At 41.3% G+C, this 24,520-nt stretch overlaps 3 protein-coding genes across 6 annotated transcripts in view; all 3 read right to left on the minus strand.

The window, feature by feature from the left end:
* Positions 1-528, minus strand: part of cdc14ab (cell division cycle 14Ab) — a 38,519-nt gene extending 37,991 nt beyond the window's left edge. For 2 of the 4 annotated variants that reach the window (XM_076876217.1, XM_024805670.2), the window contains exon 1: positions 129-528. In XM_076876217.1, the coding sequence (XP_076732332.1) occupies positions 129-174 (46 nt within the window). In that variant the 5' untranslated portion in view covers positions 175-528. The remainder of the gene's footprint in view (positions 1-128) is intronic. The other 2 variants (XM_024805671.2, XM_014410284.3) reach the window with 1 other exon arrangement.
* A 6,187-nt stretch (positions 529-6,715) lies between these two features.
* rtca (RNA 3'-terminal phosphate cyclase) lies at positions 6,716-11,952 on the minus strand. Its single transcript, XM_004569323.4, has 11 exons — positions 11,790-11,952; positions 11,535-11,635; positions 10,887-11,030; positions 10,631-10,754; positions 9,980-10,038; positions 9,761-9,902; positions 8,348-8,469; positions 8,045-8,103; positions 7,730-7,824; positions 7,548-7,652; positions 6,716-7,367 (listed from the first exon to the last, which is right to left on the minus strand). The coding sequence occupies exons 1-11, from the start codon at positions 11,838-11,840 to the stop codon at positions 7,269-7,271; spliced, it is 1,101 nt and encodes a 366-aa protein (XP_004569380.1). The 5' UTR covers positions 11,841-11,952; the 3' UTR covers positions 6,716-7,268.
* A 2,548-nt stretch (positions 11,953-14,500) lies between these two features.
* Positions 14,501-24,314, minus strand: lmnb2 (lamin B2). Its single transcript, XM_004569322.4, has 13 exons — positions 23,881-24,314; positions 21,424-21,560; positions 21,123-21,279; positions 20,702-20,827; positions 20,449-20,547; positions 19,980-20,051; positions 19,761-19,886; positions 19,398-19,618; positions 18,991-19,228; positions 18,802-18,909; positions 18,180-18,299; positions 18,002-18,082; positions 14,501-16,930 (listed from the first exon to the last, which is right to left on the minus strand). The coding sequence occupies exons 1-13, from the start codon at positions 24,097-24,099 to the stop codon at positions 16,895-16,897; spliced, it is 1,740 nt and encodes a 579-aa protein (XP_004569379.1). The 5' UTR covers positions 24,100-24,314; the 3' UTR covers positions 14,501-16,894.
* Between the last annotated feature and the right edge of the window lie 206 nt (positions 24,315-24,520).

The following is a 24,520-nucleotide window of genomic DNA, read 5'->3' on the forward strand; positions in this document are numbered from 1 at the left end:
TACTTTTTTTTTTTTTTTTAACTCGACAACTCCCAGTTCTCCGTGGAGTTGTGACAAATAGTTTAACAACTATGTATTGTGCTTTTTTTGTCCCCTTGTTAACTCTGTAACAATACTGTTAAAGTTACCTTTGATAAACTCAACGGCTCCCAGCAGCTCAGAGTCCTGGCTCATCCTGAACAAGGCAGACAGGATCGGGGACTGTTTTGCACCCGCCACCGTCACGGATCCGTCTAACGCCTGACCTGTCTCGGCTCCGCCTGCTATCTCCACAAACTTTTCTGAACTGCTAGCAGTTCAATAAGCCGTTAGCGGGCTAGCAGGCAGCTGAACAGAGTTTTAACTAAAGTTAGAAACTTTCACATTAGTTCCACACTGGTCTTTTCAGCTTCTCCCCTCGAAAATACTATCCTTTCTACTCATTGCTTTCTGTTTTATAACGACAAGTATTCTCAGCCTTCATATTAGCATGTTAGCACCACTCGACGACGATCCGACACTCTAAAACTCAGATTGCCTAAATCCCTCCTTAAGACACGTTACTGTAGCAACGGGAGCCGCTCCCATAGCAACGACAGCCAATCACCAAACAGAACATGCTGCCTTTCTGCGTTGCTTTCAAGTTCCACTGGGAAACAAATAACGAGGCCTTCAATCACTCGGTCTACTCGACTAGTATTTGATAAGCTGGAAAAAGAAAAAACTAGTTGGTTCCAAAAGAAATGATGTAAATAAAACAGAGCAACGATTTGCAAAGCCAAAAACTCCGTATTTTATTCACAAAAGAACACAAATTATATGAGTTAAAAATGAGTCAATGAGAGGGACAGTTCAGACTGAGCAACTTGGAGACAAAGTGAGAGAGACAAGATTGAGATGGTTTGGACATGTGCAGAGGAGGGAAAGTGATATAAGATAAAGGATGAGAGGGCGGAGGAAACGAGGAAGACCTCAGGGGGTTAAATGGATGTAATGAGCACATATAGAGGGTTGGTGTGACTGTCAGATTTATTATTCTTATTGAATGTGCCAATGCAATAACAATTAATTATCAGTTTTCTTCTTCTTCTTCTTTCCTTTAACAATTTGATGTGTAAGTTGTCTTTCAGATTTGAGAGAGCTCCCACAAAAGTTATATCAGGACAGGCAACTCAGTCAGCAATTGTCTGAGTATCTTGAAAAGTAACAAACCAAGAGCAATCTCAGGCACACTTTATCAAAGAAACACCATTCAAAGGTTGTGAGTCACAAGGCTTTGAACTTTTCCATGTTTTTATATCTTTTACTTTTTTTCACAGTAGCAGTTTAAAGTTTTATGACGCATTTGATTGTTTTCAAGAAATTTTCCTCTTGCAGTGTGATAACATCTATCACTATAATAAATAATTAAATATAAATAATATTCATTATGATGGATTTATGGTTCTCTCAGACATCCAACAACCTTGGCCATTAAAAGCATTCACAAAACAGCTTCAAATTTTAAGCTGAAAATCAGACGCAGAGGGTGTCTTTATACTGTAATCATGTCCACGTTATGCACACTAGGTAAGTACTGCTACTCGCAGTGAAAAATGTTTTCCAATATGACTTGTTGGTATTACTATGTCACTATCTCTCTCTCTATCTAAATCATTATGGCTGATCTTGTGAGTGTGTATGGCAGTCAGCATGTGACATTGCTATCTGGATCATTCAAACAGCAGCTTAAAACCCCTTTAAAGTAAAACCGCACCTATATTGATGTCACTTATCTGAGCTGATAAAATGTGCACATTACATGAGTACTACTGTTTAAACAGAAGGTGTTTCAATGTGCTTGCCTTTCAAAGTAAAATCCAGTTAACAGTAAAATGACATTTTAAAATGTTTCCAGCTGCCTTTATCACTCTCAGACCTTTACGGGCTGAAAAATAATCTCTACGTGTTGTTTCAGCTCTCAAATGATTTTAGCCAAATTATAAAAGAACTTAAAAATAAAAGTTCAAAATTACATAAGCTGTTTTTAGGGGTTAAAAGATGATTTCTTTATAATATAAAATAAGTGCATTGAAGTACAGACACTTGTGCCAAAAAGTATACTGTGATAAAAACTGAAGTATTGACTTAACAGATTCAAGTAAAAGTGAAAAAGTATGGGCTCTGAAATGTACTCAAAGTAAAAAAAATAAAAAGTAGCTCTTTGGAAGACGTTTCTACCAGCCATTTATGTGCAAAGCTAACTGAACTATATTGATAAACTAATAAAACTATGATATTACATTGGAATACAAACATTTTAATCTAAATCCTAATTCTAATAAAACAGAGAAAAAGAAAGGGAATTTTTTTTTTTTTTTTTTAACGGTTCTATTTGCTGTTGCCTACATTGTAGATGGTGAGTCTTCCTCAACACCTAAACAGAAAAATGAGTATGGGGTTAAAGTGGGGTTCGGTAGGTGCGGGGATGTTAAGAATAACTGCGGTGGCTCAGAGTGGGGGCAAATATCACAATACAAAATGATTTCTAATGTGGGTTCCAGTATATTTTCTTTGTGTTCAGGCTGTGATTGGTTGACCCGTGCTGCTGAGGCTGCTCACAGGTTTACTGCTCTTTGTGGATTTACACAACTGAACGGAACAAGATTCGAGCAACGTGCTTCGGGACTTTCTGAACCAGTTAATCTTTGTCTTCCTAAATGACATACTCATCATCTCAAAGAACTTTATAGACCACCACGACTATGTTTTCCAGGTACAAAGACAGCTAGAAAACAGACTGTGTGTTAACATGAGACAGGTGCGTTGAATCTGTGACTTTTCTTGGTTTCATTATCAAAAGTGAAGGTAGACCTAGCCAAGGTTTGCAACCATTTGATGCTCAGCAGAGATGGTTTTCTTTGACACCTCTACTCAGGTTTACGGTTTAGGAGCAGTGCTCTTGTAGCAACGGAAAAGCAAAATGCATCCGTGTTGCTTTTCCCTGCTTTTTTTATTTGTGCCCAAAATAAATCTTCAAGTTCTCCACCTGCAGGATTACTTAGACCTGTACTCCACCTGTATATGCATTGTCCCTGGATTTTGTCATTGGGTTGCCTCTGCTATCACTTAACAACGTCATTGGAGAATCGATCTCCAAGCTGCTCATTTCATTGCTCTACTCTAGCTCCCTACAGCACTACAAATGAATCAACTACCGATCGACCATGTGATCCGCCTCCAGGGGATACTTGTTGTCATCATCTCAGACAGTTGCCCTCAAGTCACCTTGAGAGTCTGGAAAGAGTTCTGCATTGCCATTGGGCCAAATGTTAGACTCTCATCTGGTTTCCAGCTGCAGACTAATGGCCAAATCGAAAGAGCCAACCAGGAGCAGGAAGCAACCTTTGGTGTGTGGTATCAACCAACCAGTATCAACCACTGCAACAGGTCTCACCCTATTTGAGGCATCTCTTGGTGACTGCCCACCCTTGTTGCTGTCTGAACAAGGTGAGCTTACAACACCATCTTTGTTGCTGTCTCCAAATTACAGCGGTCCATTTTAAATTTAGGCCATTATCAACTCTGTTTCTATCCTCTGTTTTCAGCATAATTGCTCCAAGAGCACACCGATGACTCATCCAGGCCACAAAAGAACCCAAAACAGCTAAAGAACTGCAGACCTCGCTTGGCTCCGTTAAGGACAGAGTTTATAATTCAACAATAAGAAAGAGACTGGGCAATAGTGGCAGCCGTGAGTTTCAAGAAGAAACCTGCTGCTGAGCAAAAAGAACACAACAGTTCATCTCACATTGGCCAGAAAACATCTTGATGATCCCAAGACTGTTGGGAAAATGTTCTGTGACTGATGAGACAAAAGATGAACTTTTTTAAGGTTTGACTGCTGTTACATCTGCCATAAAACGAACACAGCATTTCATAAGAAGGACATAGCAGCAACAGTTAAACATGGTGGTGGTAGTGCGATGGTCTGTGGATGCTTTGCTGCTTCAGGAACTGGATCACTTGGTATAATTGGTGGAAACATAAATTCTGCTCTTCTCATGCTCAAAAACCCTCCAATGAGGTTGAAGCAATTCTGCAACAGTGGGCCAAAATCCAGCACCACGATGTGAAAGACTCATTGCAGTTGTTGCTGCCAAGGGTGGCACAAGTTTTTAGGTGTAGGCAGCAGTTACTCTCTCACACAGGTTTGGGTAGCTTTTATCTTTGTCTAATATTAAAATTTGTTTAATATGTGAAACATGTAAGTGCAATGTAAATAATGAAATTCTGAATGCAATATAATTTCATTGAAATTAGATTTCTTCCTCCAGCCAAATCCAAGACATCAGCATTTCTGGATAAACAAAGGTAACCAAGGTCAAGGTGTTTTGAGTCTATTATCTGTAATTAATGGTAAATCCTCAAGCAGATGACCAAGAGACGTGTTTGTTATGGGGCTTAGGCCTCATTTAGTCAATAAAAAGTCATATTTATAGATAAATATGAAAAAGAATATGTCATTAAAGTTACAATAATGAGTCCCTACAATAAATAGGAGTTTCTATTCTTTTGTTTTTCCTATGTCTTTCCTAAGTCAATCAAATAGTTTCTAGAAAATTCTTTAAACTATTCTGTGTGAAATGTAGGTGAAATGATCCTTCCTCTGACCTCAGACTGAGTTTGTGGTAAAGTTTCCTGCTGTATTTGTATTACAGAGTAGTCCTTTAACTTTCATTGAGCATCTGTATGTATCCCAATGACGACTTCAAACTCACCTGCGATCAATGAGATCCACACACAGTTGGGAGCTGATCCTGATCCAGGTCCCGGCCCCGGTACCGGTCCTTGTCCAGGTCTGGGTCCTGGCTGGAGTATCAGAGGGTTGACCTGGTGGGTCCTCCAGGACCCGGTGTCTGCCATACTGCAGGGGAACAAACAGACTGTAAGGGTACAGCTGAAGGAAAGAGGTGTCAGGTGCCCTGGATTGGGTTACCCCTGGTTCCAGAGGGGACAGAGGTGTGAGTTTACAGCCTCCTCAGGTTTCAACACACATTCTGAGCTGGACTTCCTGCTATGCACACTGTACATCATGTCACCTACCGCAGGTGAGTTAGAGGGGCAACCAACACAATAACTAATGACATCACGGAAACAGGACCATAGGACACAGGAAGTGCAGGTCTAGAATAGTCAGGAGCCAGTTACCCATTTAATCCGCAGCACACATTCAGTTTTTACATCAAAAACACTTTGATGCTATTTGGGAAGAAACTGCATGGGGTAGAAAAGCTACAAAAATGTTTTAAAAACCCTGCCAATACCTAACCATTCAACCACCCACATAATACACAGTGAGTAACATACGTTTTGAACACGTCACCAGTTGTCTAAGTAAAAATATTTCTGAAGGTGCTATTGATATGAAATTTTCACCAGTTTTTCAGTGAAATTTTCAGTACCAACCCATCCAATTCACACATGGAGAGAAAACCATAGATGTCCATAATTTAATTTATGCGCAATAATGAGAAATGACACATGGCAAAAGTATTGAAAACATGAAGAAAGGGAGATCCAAACAGGCATGGAAAGTCATGGCCCAAAGCCCAGAGAGCTGGGCAATGTGGATGTGGAGCACTCTGTGGAACCTGAGGAACAGGTGGTGTGAAGAGTTAGGGTCATCCCCTCCTGCCAGTTCTGGGGGTGACATAAAACTTAAATAACTAGAAAGACACCACAGGCCACAACATAAGATAAAAAAAAAAATTCAAAAGATTTGCTGAACACAGAATAAAAAAACACGGCTGATTTGGCCAAAACAGGCCCCTCGTACAGCTGTAAATCCTCCTATTAACGACTTCATCAGTGCCCGTAACAGTACCTCACTTTATAGACATGTACAGCTCTGTTGTACTGATAGAACTTTGTTTTTCTTTTTGGTGGACTGATTTTCTCTCTTATATCAATTTATACACTGGATCTGCACACAACCACACAGGCGTCCCTCAAAACATGCAGTAAACACAAACAAACTTTTTTCTATTGACTCAGTGTCTTGTCCTGGTGTATGTCCTGTGTTTGTGTGTAGTAACTGGTTAAGTCATCAGTCCAAAATTAAAGTGGTTACATATGAACTGCAATTCTTGAGCCTAAATCTTGCAACCATGTAAACAGTAGGAGTGTGTGGTCAAATATCTATAAACCTCCACTCACAGCTCCTACACAACAACATAAAGCCACAGCACAGGGCTAATTGTAAACGGATTGGCTCTTACATAGCACTTTATACAACATCACATTCACACACATGCATCTACATCAAAGCGCTTCCTACTATTCATATGAACACCAGGATCAAACCACCAACCCTGTCATTAGTCGGTAACCTGCTCTACAACCACCCCAACTGAGAACTTCCTCCTTTGTAATCCCCATATCTGTATTAAGCTTCTATTTGCCATATTTCAGATCTCCTGTAGGTGGGACAAGTAAACTGGGAATGCCGTACATTTGCTGAATGAATTTTATTTTGGTTCGGGAAGCACAGCAGTCATCTCTTCCCAGTCAGCCTGTACGCTCATCTGTAGAGGCCCGATACATCGGTTCATAGTGGGCATGCTTCCAATGAATGTAGATTCTGAGCAAAAACCATTGCTTTTAAGAAATCATACTGAAGGTTGCGCAGTAGTTGAATTGCAATCAGTTTTATGATGAGCTTGAGCAAAGCATGCAGATAAAGATAGAACTGGAAGACAGTTTATTCATTTTATTGGTCAGGTTATGATTACAACTCAAAACTTCATATGTAGTGGTCACTGTTAGATAATCAGCAATGCTGATGTCTGAACCGGACTGACAAAGCCTCTCAAAAGTCTAACTACTACACTCCACATAAGTGTTAAATAGTCCTGATCCTTTAATTGCAATGACCCTTCTTTGCTGAGGGTTTAATTCTCATGCAAAAAGCCAAAATCTCAATCAAGGCTATGGATATATGAAAATTTTCAAAACTGAACAAAGAAAACTCAAATTTGACAAAGGAGGATACTGACCAAAAAGCATAATCCCAAATCTGCTTTCAGTCAAAGAGCAACCAAAGAACCAGGAAAGTGAAGTGCACATGGGGAAACATTGGAAATCTTTCCTTGGAGCAGTTAAAAACAGGCAGAAACATGTGAACACAAGGAGGAGATTTATTTATTACAGTATTTCTGGAAAAAACCCTGAGAGACAGAAACTAAGAGGGTCGGCCACGTTTGGAGCAGCTACCGAGCGTGGGGTCAGTGTGTGCACAGCGTGTTCTGCTACAGGTTGGGGTTCACCGCTCCTGATCCTTGACATTCGATGATGTAGGTGATGTTTCTGCTCAGCTCGTCTTCGCACTTTGTTATTGTGAACTTTGCCTGCAAATACAACAGCACACAAGGTTAATGACTGATCAGCTCGACTCAGACCCGAGGATGACCTGAGGTGCTGCGTCAGACACCAGGACAAGATAAAGAAGCAATATTAAAACTGAAACTGTGACTCGCGAACAGAACAGGCACCATTTGGGTCAGTCTTGTGCTGTAAGAGTTTCTGACCTGAGTCAGCTGCTCTGCGATGTGAATTGCTGTCTGTGTGTGTAGTGTCACAGCACCGGTTCGAATCCGAGACGTTCCCTTTGCCAGCGCCATGAAGATAATGAGCTGCAGAGGAGAGTCAGAGTAAGGTCAGAGTAAGGTCGCAGAGTGTGTGTGCGCGTGTCGCTCTCTCTCACACTCACCTGGTCCTGCAGGAATTCGTCCACGCAGCCATTGTGTCTGATGTTTTTCAGCAACATCTCAGCAGCTTCAATACCCACTTTATCTGCATACACACCTGAAAAACAAAAATCCCATGTACTTGAACATCTGCACTGTCAAAGAAAAGTCACTGTTTCAGAACATCAGCCCAACAAGCATTCAAAGCATGTTTGTTTTCAAAGAGGGGGGCATGGGGAAGTAATGACTTCATATAAATTACATTTCTCAATGAGGTGTCAACATTTATCACATTACTGCAGCATTGCTGCCACCTGCTGGTTCGTGTGACTCCTCACCTTTCTTTCCCAGTGCTGAACCAGCAAATATGCAACCTGTAGAGGACTCGGCAATGATTCTGAAAAAGAGGTGGAAAAGCAGTCAGGGGGCTGATCCTTTGGGGAGCATTGGCAGTTTTAAACCAAGAGCTTCATAGCGTACGGCCTCTTAGACCAGGTTTCACAAAGCTATAACTCCTCTTCATGCTGAGGATTTTAAATGATCAGGACTCTGGCCAAATGCTTTTCCTCTTTTCTAAAGTTCCAGAACATTTTTTCTTCCTTGCGTGCCAATGCTGAATGCATCGTATGTTCAGAGCTTACAATATTCCATTTCCATTCCCGCAGGCCTTTTCCTTCTCTTGCTGTGGCTGGATGTTGATGTAAAGTTCTTTGATTTCCTTCCTGATGGTTCGAACAGCAGCAGCTGACATGTCTTTAGCCAACTGTAGAAAACAAAAACTACAGTCAGCTCAATAAAGAAAAGCATACCTGACATTTTCACATTTAGTTTTACAATAACAGACTACGCAGCACCGGACAATACATTTCATTCGAAAGTTCCTTAACTAAGTTTAAGAAAGTGAATCCATTTCCACAGAAACCTTGGCTACAGTGGCTCTTCTTAAACAGAAGGCAACAAATCAGAGAGGTTCAGATTTTCTCTGTATGTTCCAGGCACAACTTGTCCTGGCATCACATATGTTGCCCATATCTTTATGTCATATTATGTTATCTTGGCATGTACCGTTTGAAAGGGCAGCATCTCCTAAAGCAACCAGACACTCATCCAGTGTGCTGTTTGCACTTGAGATATAGATGAGAGGCTGGCACTCCCCATACTCCAAAACTCTCTGACCACTGCTAATTTGTCTTGCATCACGATTGTCTAAATGATTCCCCCATAACAACATGGAAAATTTGTGAAGTCACATGATGGTCTGAAAAATTGTCTGACTAGAATCTGCATCCCATAAACTGCTGGTAGATTCATTTCTGGGTCTTTGCACAGTACAAGGGTTAAATAGCACACTGTTCATCAGGAATTCAGTGCAGTTGTGGAAGATGACAGTTAAGGGCTAACTATACTGTTATGCACTGTCTCCACTGCTGTTCTGCACAGGACTCAAACCTAACGCCAATTCATCGCAAAGAGTGGATATGTTTATATATTCAGGAGTGGAGTGCACTCCTTAGCCAGGTGGAGACCGAACGACCAAGTCCAACACTAGGCTGTTGGGTCTCCAGCTGTCCGTGTCCACAACAGACTTAAATCAAGGCTTAAAGTCGCCATCTTGGACTCTAGCTGGTGATGTCAGTCCTTATCCTGTTCTGAAGCCTCGGTGAGCTTTGTGTAGCTCAATATAAACAAAGTGAAAGACTGTATAAAAGATGGACGTAGCAAGGTCATCACATTAGAGTTTCAAAAAAACTGACGTTAGTAGGAGGCCTCACTGTGAAACTGCTTATTCATTGGCTAGCCATTTTTGAATGACAAGTCATTAGCCAACGAGCTAATAATGAGCACAAATAATCCTTTCTGAAACATAGCATGTGGCTAAGACTAGTTAATTAGCAGTGACTGTATTATCAAAAAAAAATAACAAAGAAGAAATTGTGTACCGGCAAATTAATGAAAGACTGGAAAAATAATCTAGTACACAAGAAAAACAAAAACACAACAGTTGATGCAGTAAAAACCATAAAATGAGTAATGTGAGTGAGTGTGAACTTTACTTTGAAAGGTAGAACTCCAGCAACATAAGCTCTACCATAGATCTTTGTGATGTTTCCTCTCTCAGTCATTGTGACAGGCGTCAGCTCTTTGACTGGATTCACCGTCACCATGACCTCACCTCCACCTTTAGGGTAGAAACCCCTGATACACAAATACACAGTCAGATACACACAAGTACTCCAGTAACATTTCAACTCTGTAGATCTTGGTACACTGACCTCATTCTGATGTCACAGTCAAAATGGACTCCAAACTTCTCCACAATGGGTTTGAATACCTGAAGACAATTAAAAAAAAAAAAAAAAAAAATACAATCAAATGTAATATAAAAACAAACTCTATAAACACACACTTAAAGTTCTCTGCTTTCACTTTCACTGGAAGTGCATCAAGTTAGGCACTAACTGAAGCTCTGAGTCAGTTAGCAGGGTAACAGACTGTGGTAACCCGAAGTTTCTCTCTGGTTGACTAATATCACAAGCCCATCAGTAAACTCTGTCTTATCCCTTTCTACACATTTGATCTTCACTTTCTGTCTCATAGGCCACATCAGATTACTGCTGAATAACTAGATTTAAAAGTCAAATAGAACTCCAGCAACATCTAATGAATATTAGACTTGGGTGGATGACCACTGACAGCATAAAAAGTTGTGTTCTATCAAACTTTAATACAGTCTATGGAGGATCAGCGTGGTCCAGGCAAAATAAAGTGACTCTTTCCACTCTAAAGGTAAACATCATGGTCCATACTGACATATTATACTCTTCAGTGAGTTGGATTAAAACGGAGACTGTGTTCTTGGTATTGGGGTACCAATGATGATTACTTTGTCTGTTATAGGGCTGCGGTGTGTCTATGTCGATTACCTTGATAGTGTAGTCAATCTGAGGAGCCATCTCTGCGTTGGTTCCTCCCTTCAGACAGAGCTGTGAGGCAGCATCGGCATAAAGAGCACAAGGCAGAGCAACCTGCAGCAGGAGACACACACTCCTGACACACACACAAGAAGTGATTATATATAGATGTTTAATGTTTAAAACAAAAACAATCAATAGCTTTTGTATTACTGCCAGATAGCAGCTGGTTACATAGTAAGCGATGCAGTCAGTGGGTCAGACTTACCCTGCAGTCTGCGTGTCAGCCGTGTAGTTCCCAGCCCGGGTTTTACCAGGAGTCAGACTGATGTCAGTGGAGCCAATGCTGGCTCCTTGAAGACTGCCAGAACACAGATCTGAGACCAGCTGCAGGCCGGTCAGGTGCTGTGGTCTGCACACAATTGATCAAAATGTTACGATTTGAAATTTCAGAACTCTGTTCTTTTACTGGGACTTTGAGGGGGCTTGTGCCTCCAACTTTTTAAGAACGAAATAGAAATGCACACGAAAACGTCGCAAATAAAATGCACCGAACAGTAATCAATAAAATCTAATTAAGATAACTGATTAAAAGCCGAGGAAGTTCTGCGGCACAGAGTCGTGAAGGTTTCTGCTGAAGCTGCTAAAAGTCGTGCTGTGCAGACTGAAGCTGAAGGTGACAGATGGTCTTCTTTTCACACAGAAGCTGCGTTTTTAAATCAGCTGAGTCTCAACAAAAGCACGCAAACAAACCGGGAGGTATTTAACTAATCAGCGTTCACACGGTAGAGCAAATAACACCAATGTAAATAAATCGGACAATCGGTTGTTTTTGTTAATACTTTTAAGTTAACCGATGCATCAACTTTAATGAATAGGCTAACATTAGCCTGCTAGCACTGAGCTAGTAACTCACCTCAGACCCGGCGTGCTTCTGCCGGCTCGGATTTTAGTGATTTTGATGGAGGACCCGATGATGCAACTGAGCGCCGCCGAGACTCTCAGGATCTGTCCGCCCTGCACAGAGCAAATGAAGGGGAAACAGAAGCGACATCAGCGAGCTAAAAACCGCCTGCTGTCCGCCGCGCTAGCATTGTGCTAGCACATTAGCGGCGGGGAAAGCCGGCAGCTTTTCATGTGATCACCTCCCCAACATAAAGTGAGTACTCACTCCTTCCATCACGCTGCCGTCTATCTCCACAGCCTCAGAGTCCATCTTCATTCAAAACAAAATTTTTTTTACTCGGATGCTATTGCTCAGCTCAACTCCAGGTTCCCGTACTTTTCCCTTGTGTTTGTTCTTCTTCTTCTTGGTCTTTATCAGCGGTTGACAAAGAACGAATTGGTGCATTACCGCCACCTACTTGTATGGAGTGGGAACTAGAATGACGCTTCAGGATTGGATGCTATTATACAAATGGGTTTGTCTTAGATACCTAATTAATATGGCGTTATTTTTGTAGAATAGTGGCACAAAAATAACGCCATAAATTATGACCTGATAACTTTTACTTCCTGGGTTATTTCTAAGTAAACAAATTAAATCTAGTTTCAGTTTCATTCTATTTGGGTTTTGAATCAGTTGTCTTCTTTCTTTCTCATACTCCTGACAGTATAATATTACATGCTCTACTCTCAGCACCCCCACAGTACTTACATTTTTATTGCAATGTTTCCCTAAAATGCATGGTGTATAATTTAGCCCAGTGCACCTTAATATGAGACGTAAAATGATTGCGTCTTCTCTACTCCTCCTCCCTACACTTCTTCATCTATAACCGAATGACTGCAACCACTTCCATTAACTTTCAAACTAAAATGAAAAAAAAAAAAGTGACCACACTAAAACAGTTTTTTTCTTTCCTCCAAGTGGTGGAGTAGAAAACATGATTTTGTTTATTTACTAAAATATTTTATCTGTAGTTTATGGAATACAACATTTTCCAGCCATTAACTCTCCTCAGTTCCTTTCAAATTATTTTACAGTCCTATTGAAAAGCTGTACAGAAGTCTTGACCCCTTCATCCGCTGTTTTTTTACATTTTGCTAGGACAATGGGAAGCTGGTGCAGCAAATGGCTGAAACATGGGCAAACATGCATGAACATATAAAACAGAGTTTGTAATGAGCTTGAAAGCCAAGATTTGGTATGAGCACCTTTATTATACTCTCTTACTATCCTAGGCAGCTTTACTGTAACGTCAATGAAGATTTGAACCAAAAATTGCAAATGTGGCTTCATCACTCTTCATGAGACCCATTTTTCAGTTCATTTCTTGTGTAAAGTACTTAGGAAAAGAGTGGTGCACCAAGAATATGAAGATGACCCAAAATGAATGCTGGGATGGGGTGGGCCACAAGGGATACACATGAGCCATCCTTCAAATCTGGGCATTTGGAGGAGCATTGGAATTTGGACAGTCTTTGTTGAAATGCCATACCTCTGTGATTTTAGCTACTTTGTAACCTTTTTCTAAAGCTAAAGTAAATGCAGGGATGGGCCACAAACCAGTCAGAGCTCTTTGCTCATTACCAAGATTACATCACAGGCTGCTCACTGTTTTGTGAAAATGTGTTTTCAGATTGATTACCGCCATTTAAGTTTACCCTGCTGGAGCTAAATGTATTGCTAAAAACGGACTGTCATGATGAATGTGGCTGATTGTTACTCTCCCTCTTTATGCTTTTTTAAAAACTCAAATAATAATAATAAATAAATGTCCAAAAAAGTAAAAAGAAAGCTTAGTTTTTCTTTTGTTGTTGTTGTTTTTTTTAATCAAATACAAAACATTAACTTTCATGATATGAAGACATTTTATTAGAAAAGATCTTCAATGTATAACTAAAACATGACAAATTAACAACAAAGTAAACAAACACTAATAAACTGCGACTGAAAGTATCTTAAATCGGTTGGCTGAGGCAGCAGCAGGGAAGCTCGGACCTCCCTCTAACCACCTCCTCCTCCGGGGAGCCATCGAGCTGTTCCCGGGTCTACCCCGGCCCTTCTGATGGACATGCCTGGCTGAAACACGTTACCCAGCAGGCGACGGCCTTTAGACGTGGAGGAGTAGCAGCTCTACCAGTCCGTTAGTGGACTAAGAAATCAGTGTCCAGAAACATCGCAGATCTTACTGATTCTAAACGTCAAACCCCTTCCTCACTTAAAACTGTTTGTTTCCCGCTCTCCAAGGAGCTCCAGGCCCCGCTCGTAGACTCGAGAGGCTTTTCCTGTAGCTCAGTCAGGCAAATGAGAGCTCTCAGACCTCTGGCTTCAGGTGAGGGGGTGTCACAGCTCCACAGCACGTGTTTCTCTCCCGCGCTCTCATTGGTCGAAGCAAGGGCCTGCCTCTCTTTTAATGACGGGCCACCACTAATTTAACGTAGTTTATTGACGTTCAAGGTCACTCCGACCTTCAGTCAAGGGTCTGACGGGTGTCGGCCGACTCAGAGCTACTCTGAATATGACTTTTTTGCATCAATCTTTCAAATGTTTGATATTTGTGTCACCTCAAGCTAATAATAAATGCTAATATCAGGTTAAAATGACTTGGTTGTAGTACAAATGCCTTCAATGACATGTCTCATCACATATGGAAGCAGAGACTGTTGAGCAGTGGGGCCACACAGACCCATGTTATTTGTAAAATCATTCTAATTAAGTGGCATTTTTAAATCGGCCGACCCTGGACTCTGCAGAGTCTGTCAGATAAACAGCAGCAGTAACTGTCACAAGTTCCTCAAAGGCCATTATTTGACTCATATTGTTTTTACTGAGGAGCTATCAAATGATGTCTGTTCAAGGCATTCTTTATAAACACGCCTCACCCCACTAATATTAATGATTTGTATGCACATAGAAGACTCTTGATACCAAATACATATGTGTAAAACATTTATTAAGTGTACAAAAAGTAGCTTGACAGAAAATCATAGATAAAACAGACAATACATGCCATAACCCCTACATGAATAATAGCATTTCTCCGGTTTTTCGGACTTCTGTTGTCATCAATGTTGGTTACTTTTCAGTTATTAGTAAGGCAACTGGCACTTTCTCCCAATAGAAATCAAAACATTTTATATTAACTGTTCGTATGAAGTGAAGCCTTTTGACTTTTTAGTGGAACACTACAGGAATAGTGTTTAGGTAATTTTTTTGTTTATTTTTTTACATGGACCCTGAAATATAAGTCGAGTTTCCCAGTTTCATTAAGTCACAAAAACCCTACCAGAGCCAATCTAAGAATTGTACACACATTTAAAAAAAAAAGTTAAACTGATTACATAGAACTAGTAAATCACACAACACAAACACACGAGAGAGAGCCGTTTCCACAATAACACACAGCAGGTATGAGAAAAACTCATACAGTGTGCTCAAGTCAGAAACAGAGTACAGACGGAGACCGTGTACTCGAAATATCACGTCACACCTGCAAAAGTCTGAGGAAACAGGAATCTTACTTCCATCATTTATCCCACACACTTCAAAAAGTTTGTCAGTTTTAGGTTTCGGATTGAGAAAGCTTTAACTTTAATTTCATCATCTAACCTAATCCAATTGACACTGCACTGTCCAAAGAAGAACAAACCCAAGCAAAGAAAAACTGGCCGCTGCATGGTAAATGTTCCTAAACCCTAAAGCCTCAGCTCCACTCTGCAGATCCAGGTGTTTATTAACAGCCTGGCATGTTGGTTAGATGAGTCCAATATCCTGTCTGTCTGCACACATACGTCCTGTTTCTGGGATGAGTGTTTTGGCTCAGAGACGCAACATTTAGCAAGTCTGAGAAGCACCAGTTAGTTCTCCAACTTTGTCGAATGAAAACTGAAAACGGCAACAAGAGGCAGAACAGCAGACTGTAAGAAAACGCCACCCACCCTACAATGTCAGCACTTGTAATAAGTGTTCTATTATTGTTCTGAAGTTTAGTTTCATTGGTTCTCTGGAGGCATCAGTCAGTTTTTGTTACAAGTGCAGATTTCTTCCTCTGCAGACTACACACGGGCAGCATAGACACGCATCTGCTAACAGAAGCGTTGCCAGTCAAAATGAACCACTAGTGTTTTTTGGTCCAAAAAAAAAAAAAAAAAAAAAAAAGTGCTGGCCCCACTAAGAAAATCTCTACAAAAAACTATTAGCAACCAATAAAGCCAGTCTAGGCAACAAGTTGCAGTGTAATTCAAAAAATAAGAGCTAAATAAGAACATTCAAATACTGTAATGGAGCGGTGTGAGGGCCCTGGACTTCCTCTGGGTCTGCTGTCAGGGTTTACACAGCTGCTTTGGAGCACTCGCAGCTCTTTTAGGTGTGGATAGGACTGAGTTCAACAAAGCACATTTCCCCAAGAAAGCAGGGTTCACATGCATCACATAATTCTGACCATGCTAGTCTTGTTGAGGGTCGTAAGAACACAGACGGGAGAGCTACGTGATTTTAGGTTTGGCAGTTGTCTTGTGTTTTTTCCTGGCTTTATGGATTTCGGTCTGCAGCTCAACTGGGAGCCACATTTAACAAAAAAAAAGGAGGCTGCTTTTAGTTTTCAGAAATCTAAGAACGTTTTATCTTCACCTTTGAAGAAATAAGGAAGAGAAAAGTACGGAGCATAGTCACAAAGAGTTCTAGGTTGTGACCAGAAGGTCAAGTATCAACCGAGTGTACCTCAAAGGTCAGAGGTGGTTAGATTGAGCCCAAAGTAGAAGAACTGGATCCGGTCAATTTGCAAACCACCTTTTGAATAGGGAAATCCAAGGTAACTGAACAAGAATGTATCGTTTCATTTGCATTTGGATGCAAGTGAAAGGAAGACTTCAAAAAATACTAAGAAAACATGCAGCAGACAAACATGAGTATCCACGCAATAAATGTTAAAGTTAGAAACACATTCAGAAAGGCCCTGATGTCACAAGGGGTTTGATAACAGATGCATTTTACCCAGTACACACCCAGTATACAGCGGGTGTACATAGCATATAGACTATATATAGTATATATACCATATATAGTGTCTATATACCATGTTCTGTTGTGCTTAGGAGTTGGGATCCATCATATCTAATCCATCGTTGCTGGCGTCTGACTAATTTTTATTGACTCATTAAAGTAGGTGCAGAAATATGGAAAGCTATAAAAACCAAGTCCATTATACAAAAATGATCTTGAATAGTAAAAACATCAAATAATGAGGCAATGGACAGGATCATATCTGAATGGCTCTAGAAGAAAAAAAGTAGTATATAAAGGGTAAAAGCCATCTACTCATGAGGAAGGCTTCACATGATGGCACACTCTCTGGACGACACTTTGCCCTGTAGGAGAAACAAAAAGGTTTGTTATTGGGAGACTTCCATGTGTAGCAGTACAGATGTACAAGTTCCAAAGAGTGACTCCATCCAACAGCCTACAACAGGTGCTGACTGAGACAGACCATGTGTTCTACACTGTTTAACCTCAGTAAATAAACATGTTATGAAAACTATGAGCTCATTTTGAATGTGATCGCAGCCACACGTCATAAATACGTTGGCGCAGGGTCACATGCAGCACTGTGTAGCATCCCCTCTTCTTCTAACAGCAACCCACAAGTGTGTGGGACTTGAGGAGAGCAGCTGTTGGACTTGTGGAAGAGGAATGTGTCCCATTCTTCTCTGTTAGAGGATTCCGGCTGCTCAGCAGTTCTGACCCTGCTTTGTCCTGTTTTTTTGGTGCAAACTGCCACTTCCATAGGCACTGAGATTTTGGTTAGTATGACCTCAGCAGTTCCCCCACTTTGCCTCAGTCTATCTTAAACTGGCTTTGGTCCAGAGAAGACAGCGGTGTCTATGGATCACGCTCCCATGTGGCTGCCTCTTTGCATGACAGAGCTCCAACCTGCATCTGTGGAGGGCACGCTGATCCTGAGCCCATGCACTGATTTCCACCACACAATCATGCCCGTTTTAAGGGACTGGTGATGCAGATATCCAACAATGATGATATTATGAACTACAGATGATGAATTACTCAAAGTCTTCACATGTTTACATTCAGAAACATTCTGAAAAACAATTTGTAGACGCAGTTTTCTGCAGAACGGTGAACCTCTGCCTCTCTAAGATGCTCTTTTAGACCCCGTCATGTGACTCACATGTTGCCAATTAACCTAAGCGGCTGCTAAATGTTCCTCCAGCTCTTTCTTTTTAGTACCACTTACTTCATCAACCTTTTAATGACTTTCTCCAACTGCTCTGCTACCTGCTCCTGCCACCGAGTCAAAATGAGCTCATAGTTTTCTTAACATCTAATCTAACTGCAGTAACAGCCCTGCTCCTTTACACCGAGCCAAACAAAAAGTTTTACCAAAAAGGTAAAGAAAAAGAAAAATTGTTGGCCAAGTGTACCGTTTGTGCCACTGTCTCCTCCTCGCCATCAACATCATCTACATCCACCTGAGTGTTGGTTACAGTCCTCCTGGCCACCTCCTGTGAGACAAACACCGCATGACTCAAAAAATAAAAACCATGTACGAATTTCAAGCAAAGGAAACTGGTTTAGTTAGCTATGCACCGACGTCTTTACCTCGCCATCAGCATTGACCAAAGAGGTAACTATGTCATTTCCTGTGCCCCAGGAAGCCTGGCTTTTCCACAGCAAGTCAGTTGGAGGACTGTGAGCCATACCAGCATCGGCAGACCACACCTAGGTGCAGGTAAACAACAAAAAAAGCTGTTTACAACATACAGTATAACATACAGCTTCACATATTACATTTTTACAATATTACACAGCATGATCATCACGGTACAGTCTGTTAAACTTGAGAAATATCAGTCTGTCCAGGTAGGAAGTCTGAGCCGCTGGGAATCCATTTCACCTGCACAGGTGCAAATCAATGACAACAGGTGCAGTGGAGAGACAACAAGTCAATGCCCCAGAGGGTTTAGCAGTCGGGGGCCACAGACCTCCCTCCTTATCCCTCACGACTGATTTTTCTCTTGGTGTCCTTGTCAAATACTAGTAGCATGAGACCACCAGTGGGTGGCAGCACATTCAGCACAGAGGGAGAGGGAGGATGGCTGCTACAGCCCAAATGATCTTTGCCGGTGGGCTCTTTATCAGTGTTCCTGTCTCACCTCCACTACATGTGTGTCTATACGTGTCTGATCGTTTAGGGTCATGCAACCATACGCAATCTACTCACAGTGACAGACTGCCCAGCTTTCAGGACGTATTTTGGTGAGAACTTGTAGATGATTTCTTCCCCATTGTCAACCTGTCTCTTCAATCTCCAGTTGCCCAGAGGCTGGTCCTGCAAGACATGAGGAGCCTTAATACAGAAGTGCACTTTGTTCAGAAAAGGAGACACAATATAAAATTTCACCTAACACACCTGCTCAGTATCGTTGAGGAGTGTGACTGCGTTTCCATCCATGTCAGTCGGTGATATGGTGACGGCTCCAGTAGCCGTAGCCTCTTCTGACACCAGCAACTGCTCCTCTCCTCTTCCAATCTCGGGCATCTCCCTAACCTCTGCTTCCGCTCTCTTCCTCTTAGAGGAGCGGGAGGATGAAGATCCTGTTAATCTGGACACTGTGACTCGGGAAGACGGGCTGGGGGACAGCTTCAGTCTAAAACAGGAGGAGAAAATGATGCTGTTGGAATCAATGCTGTTGCAACGATCCCAACAGCCCAATCTGATCCAAGTATCACTTTCCACACATCCTACCCACGGTGCCTACAGTAAGTACTGGCTCTGATGGCATCCTCATGATAAAGTACTTGATAAAACATGTGCACCTGTGTTCCTCTCCCTCCAGCAGTTTCCTGTATGCATTGATCTCCATATCCAGAGCCAGCTTCACATCCAGCAGCTCCTGGTATTCACTGAGCTGAGCGTTCATCCGGTCTCTCAGTTCAGCCATTTCTTGTTCTTTTGCTTCGATGGCACGGCGGTGCTTGTCTCGCTCAGACGACAGAATTTCTTCCAACTCTCTGATACGATCTTCTGAGGCAGCCACCTACAAAAGCAAACATGCAGACACCACTCAATTAAAACCAAATAGCAAACCACCAGAAATCCTGAGCTGTTTAAGGGATTTAAAGTGTGGAAGCTGTAGGAGAGATCTCCATTTGGGTGTACTGGTGTCCATAAAGCCACACCTGTTTCTGCAGGGCGCTGAGCTGGTACCCAAGGCTCTCTATTCTGGTACGAGACTCCTGCAGCTCCTCCCTGGCTGAGCTCATTGCCTTGTCATTAATCTCAGAGGACACTTTGGCATTATCCAACTGCAGACAGAACGAGACAGATAGCATATTTGAACACAAGGAGCATAAAACACAAAGAAAGAAAAGGGGAAAAGACAAACATGTGTCTTTCACCTTGGCCTGAAACGTTTGCTCCAGTTCTTCCTTATAAATAGAGACTTGCGCATCATGTTGCCTCCGCAGGTCCTGGTTGGGATCACACAAGTCTGATTAACATTCATTCTCAACAGAAAGCCTGCTGAGCAGTGCTGACACAGATGTGAAGGTGAAATTTAGCATCAACACAAACACAGTACAGACATAATATATACATAATATACTTGCCAAAATGGTTACAGAGAAAATTAACAAGCCCTAGCACGCAATGTGAAATTGTGCAGCATTTTACAGTCAGAGCCAACCACCATGCTCCTGTGCATGTGCGCATGGTGCCACAGGCAAAAAAGAGCTAAAGACTGACTGATACTAAAAATGCCTTTATTATTTGTATGATAACATTTGTTTTTCAATGACACAACTGTACCTGTAAATATACTGGGTTGTAGCAGCCACAGACACGGCAACATCAGAAATTAAATCATACCTGTAGAGCTTGTGCCAGTTTGAACTCATAGTCCTGTCTGACTCCAGAGTCCACCTCCACTATTCTCTGCTCATGTCGACGGCGAGACTCGCGCACCTCCTGAGCACAAGGAGTGAGTGAAGTGTAACAGAGAAACGTCACCCAAAGAAAACCCAAAAACTTTGCTACGTTAAAAGAGAGGGAAAGAAATCTGATTATGCAAACTTTATGGCAGTCTTGTGCACAGGCACAGTATTTACGACACAACCCTTACCTCATCAAACATAGTCTTCCTGAACTCCAGCTCTTCACTCAGTGACTGACAGCGATTCTCCAAGTCCACACGCATCAGTGTCTCTGCCTCCAGCTGGCGTTTACCAACAGCATGGCTGTCCTCTGCCTACACATCATAAGACCGGGACATTTATTAGCACATGGACAACATTAGGCTGATTGGCTGGCTCTTCATGACCAAGCAGAGAACATTTGTTATGTTAGTCTGGCATACAAAAAGTAAATGAAACATTTACTTTTGGGGACATAATACCCAAATAAAAAGGTAAACAAAATTGTAATATCAATCACGATTAAAGTATTGTGGTGATCATATATTATCATTTCTAATTATTCAACCATTTCTAGACATTTCTTTTTCTGGCTTCATTTTTTTACTAAACATCTCGCATCTTTCCCACCTTGGCCAGCAGGCTCTTGACATCAGCTAGCTCAGAGCTCAGAGCAGCATTTTGGCTTAGAGCTGTTGAAAGAGCTGCTTCATTCTTATTCAGCTGGGCTTCCAAACCACTGGCCCTGGACATTGCTGCAGCAAGATCACCATCCTTTTTCTTTATACTGGAACAAATAGACAAGGAGGCAGAACACAATTAATATCTTTAAGTGGTCACTTAATGGCCCTTACAAGCTAACATCCAAAATCTTTAGCCACGTTAACACGATTTCAAATTTTTTTTTAAAAAGTATTTGATAAGGCGTTACCTGCGTGTAGCTTCTTCCAGGTCAGCCTGAGCCTTGCCCAGATCTATCTGGAGCCTGGCTCTCTCTCTAGCAGTTTCATCCAAAACTCGCCGAGCATCAGCCAACTCTGCCTCATACAGAGCCTTTAGGCCTGTTACCTAAAGAGAGGGATGCAAAACACATTACCTGGTGAAGAAAACAAACACTACTGACTGTTCCAGAATGTAAAGTCTTCCGAGTGGTTGCATATTACAACAGAAGGACAGGTTTCTAAAGTTCACCTTAAAAAAAACAAAAACAAAAAAAAACCCCAACCTATTTCTTTTTTTTCTCCTTTCTTTTCTTTTAATCAGACAGAGGATTATTACAGGAACATACACTAAACTAAATATACACTGTGGCTCCATTATTATGTCTTAAAATTAAATTTGTTCCCGTTTGAATTTTATCTGAATAAATAATGAATTGAAAAAGATAAATAAATAAAACTCTTTCAGTCAAGCACTGGGGGCAGTGTTAAATTCAACAGTCAGAGCAGCCGTTTCCAGCTGACCTAATTTCATTCAGTATCAATTATTCTGAATGAATAGATCCAACTACCACAACTACACACACTGTGTGACGTTTTCAGTAACCATATATAATGTTAAGATGTAACAAAAGTAATTACTGTCTGAAAATAGCCTTAAAGCTTTCCTTTCGCTGCTGCCACCACATTGGACTTTCCGAGTCTAAATAAGATTCAACTAACAACAAAGAGGAAGTGCATTAGCATTTGAGCAAAAAATACCTCTTAAGTACTTCATGGGCATCTATAAAACCTATAGAAACCAACCATCGCACATTGCTTCACCAGTGGCAAAAAAGGCGAAGAAAAAGAAGACAGAACAAAGCAAGGAAGACTGGTACAACCATTCACACAATGGAGACAGGTTTGGGATTTAAGACTTTCCAAAAATGTCAGCAAGCACGTCACACTTCTACTGGATCCAGAATTTTTTTTTTTTTTTTAAACTTGCCTGCTTATGATCTAATTTACCTTTTTTTTTTTTTTACCTTAGTGTCACTGGAATTTAAAATAACATTTTTAGAATTTATATTACATTATTAAGTAGCAACCCTGTCAGTGTTAGCCACATTGGTAACTACTCCCTAATACCTGCAGTACAACAAAAATGACTCCTGTTTTTTTTTTAAAACAAACAAACAAACAAACAACAACAGCAACAAAACAGCAGAAAACAGTCACAAACGCAGGCTTGTTAATTCAGTTAGCACTAGGCATGCCAACCAATAAAATCATAAGGCTAGTGTGCAGAAAAAGGTAGCATTGAGTGATCCACTGAGTGATTGTTAATATAAAAGAACACGTTTAGGGGCTCTCCTTTACTCGTTATAAAAGAAGGAACTTTGGAACATAGTATATGAAAGTGTAAAAAGGCCAATTTTTCACGAATGTGGTTATTGCGTGCGTTCATCGCTGTGTTGATTGGGGTTGCTACGTTACAAGAAAAACAGGAAATTGATGCTGCTATGGGCAACAACGTGTCTTTGCAACACCACCTGCTATAACTCCAGTAGAAACACTACAAAACCAAAATTTATCTGTTGTAGGTCAAGTGTCGAAATAGTAGTTCCTTTAAGAAGCAGTTCCATTACAGGGTTGCTACCTGTGAGCATACAGTGACTCACAGCACGAAGAAATAAAGGATCTGGCACGATTACAAGATCTACCATTACTCAAATATGTTGGGTTTTTGTGTTTTTTTTGATGAAGCAGAAATCATACATCATGCAAAGGTCACATATAAAATAGAAACCACGCACAAGTTAAAATTTTAACTTTAGGGCAACAACTATTCAAGATTACAACAAACACCTTTGTCCCATGATAGGTTCTATCGATGCTTATCTGATGAAGCGCAAAATTGTCTTGATACAATCATCCAGGTAAGGAAATCAATCATTATGGTAAAAAAATTCCCCAAAAATGGATTCTGTAGGGGTTTGTTTTTTTTGTTTGTTTGTTTAGTTTTTTTTTTTTTGTTTTTGTTTTTTTGTTTTTTAGGGGGGGGGGGGGGGGGCAAAGTCAAATGAACGGACAAATTCACAAATGCAAAAAATACATTAAAATAAAAAATAAAAATAAAATTTAAAAAAAAAATCACTGAGCAGAGATTGGCGCGCAGACCCACCCGCTCAGTGCTTCCGGTCCGGTCACATTTGAATACAGATGCAGTATGGATCATTACGGCAAACAATGCAAAGCCAACGGCACCAGTGAAGCTGAGTTTACCGTATGTGAGCGCAGTTAGTTACACATTTTACGCCGCATAATTAACGTGACTTATAATGACCGATTTTCCCTATCGTTCAAGACTAAATATGTGCGCGCACGAGCCTTTTTTCAGTTACACATTTTTACGACAGGGATCACGTGCTGATATTACGTTTACTGAAATATTTTCATTTACTAACCTCTCTCGTAGTCACCTCTTCTTTTTCCGACACTTTGACCATTAGCCGGTCATTCTCCAATTCCAGCGCCCGCACGCGATCGATGTACACAGCCAGCCTGTCGTTCAGATGCTGCAACTCCTGTTTCTCCTGTAAACGAGAAATCCGAGTCGGGGAGAGAGGAGTGGAGGCCGCTGACCGGCCAGCTTCACGGCTTGGGGTAGCGCTTGCAGTCGCCATAGCGGTTCCTTCAAAATTCTGCCCGAGTTTTCCTGAGCACTCAGCGAGCAAAAGAAAATAAATGACTGTATCTACTGGCTTTGTTAGATCGGGATGCAAAACAGCTCCTCTTGATAGTTAGCGCCAGGATATCGCAATCAATGAGCCGGAGGACCACGCAGTGTCTCGAACGCTTGCTTTACACAGTGATGTGATTCCAAGATGGCCGCGGTCAGGACCGCGCCAAAAGCAGAGGACACTTCCTGTCCGCAATGGCTGATGGGAAAGCAGAGGTACGGGAAGGGCGTAACGTAACGCATTACCTCCTGTCTAAACAAAAGCACCTTTAGAGGTTTTTTTTCGAAAATGTCCCGTGACTTTAACATTATGAAGGACAGCTTCCCCACCAAAACCCTCGAAAAATTACCAGAAAGAACTGTTC

This window comes from Maylandia zebra, linkage group LG17, assembly GCF_041146795.1.
Source record: "Maylandia zebra isolate NMK-2024a linkage group LG17, Mzebra_GT3a, whole genome shotgun sequence".
NCBI classification, from domain to species: Eukaryota; Metazoa; Chordata; class Actinopteri; order Cichliformes; family Cichlidae; genus Maylandia; species Maylandia zebra.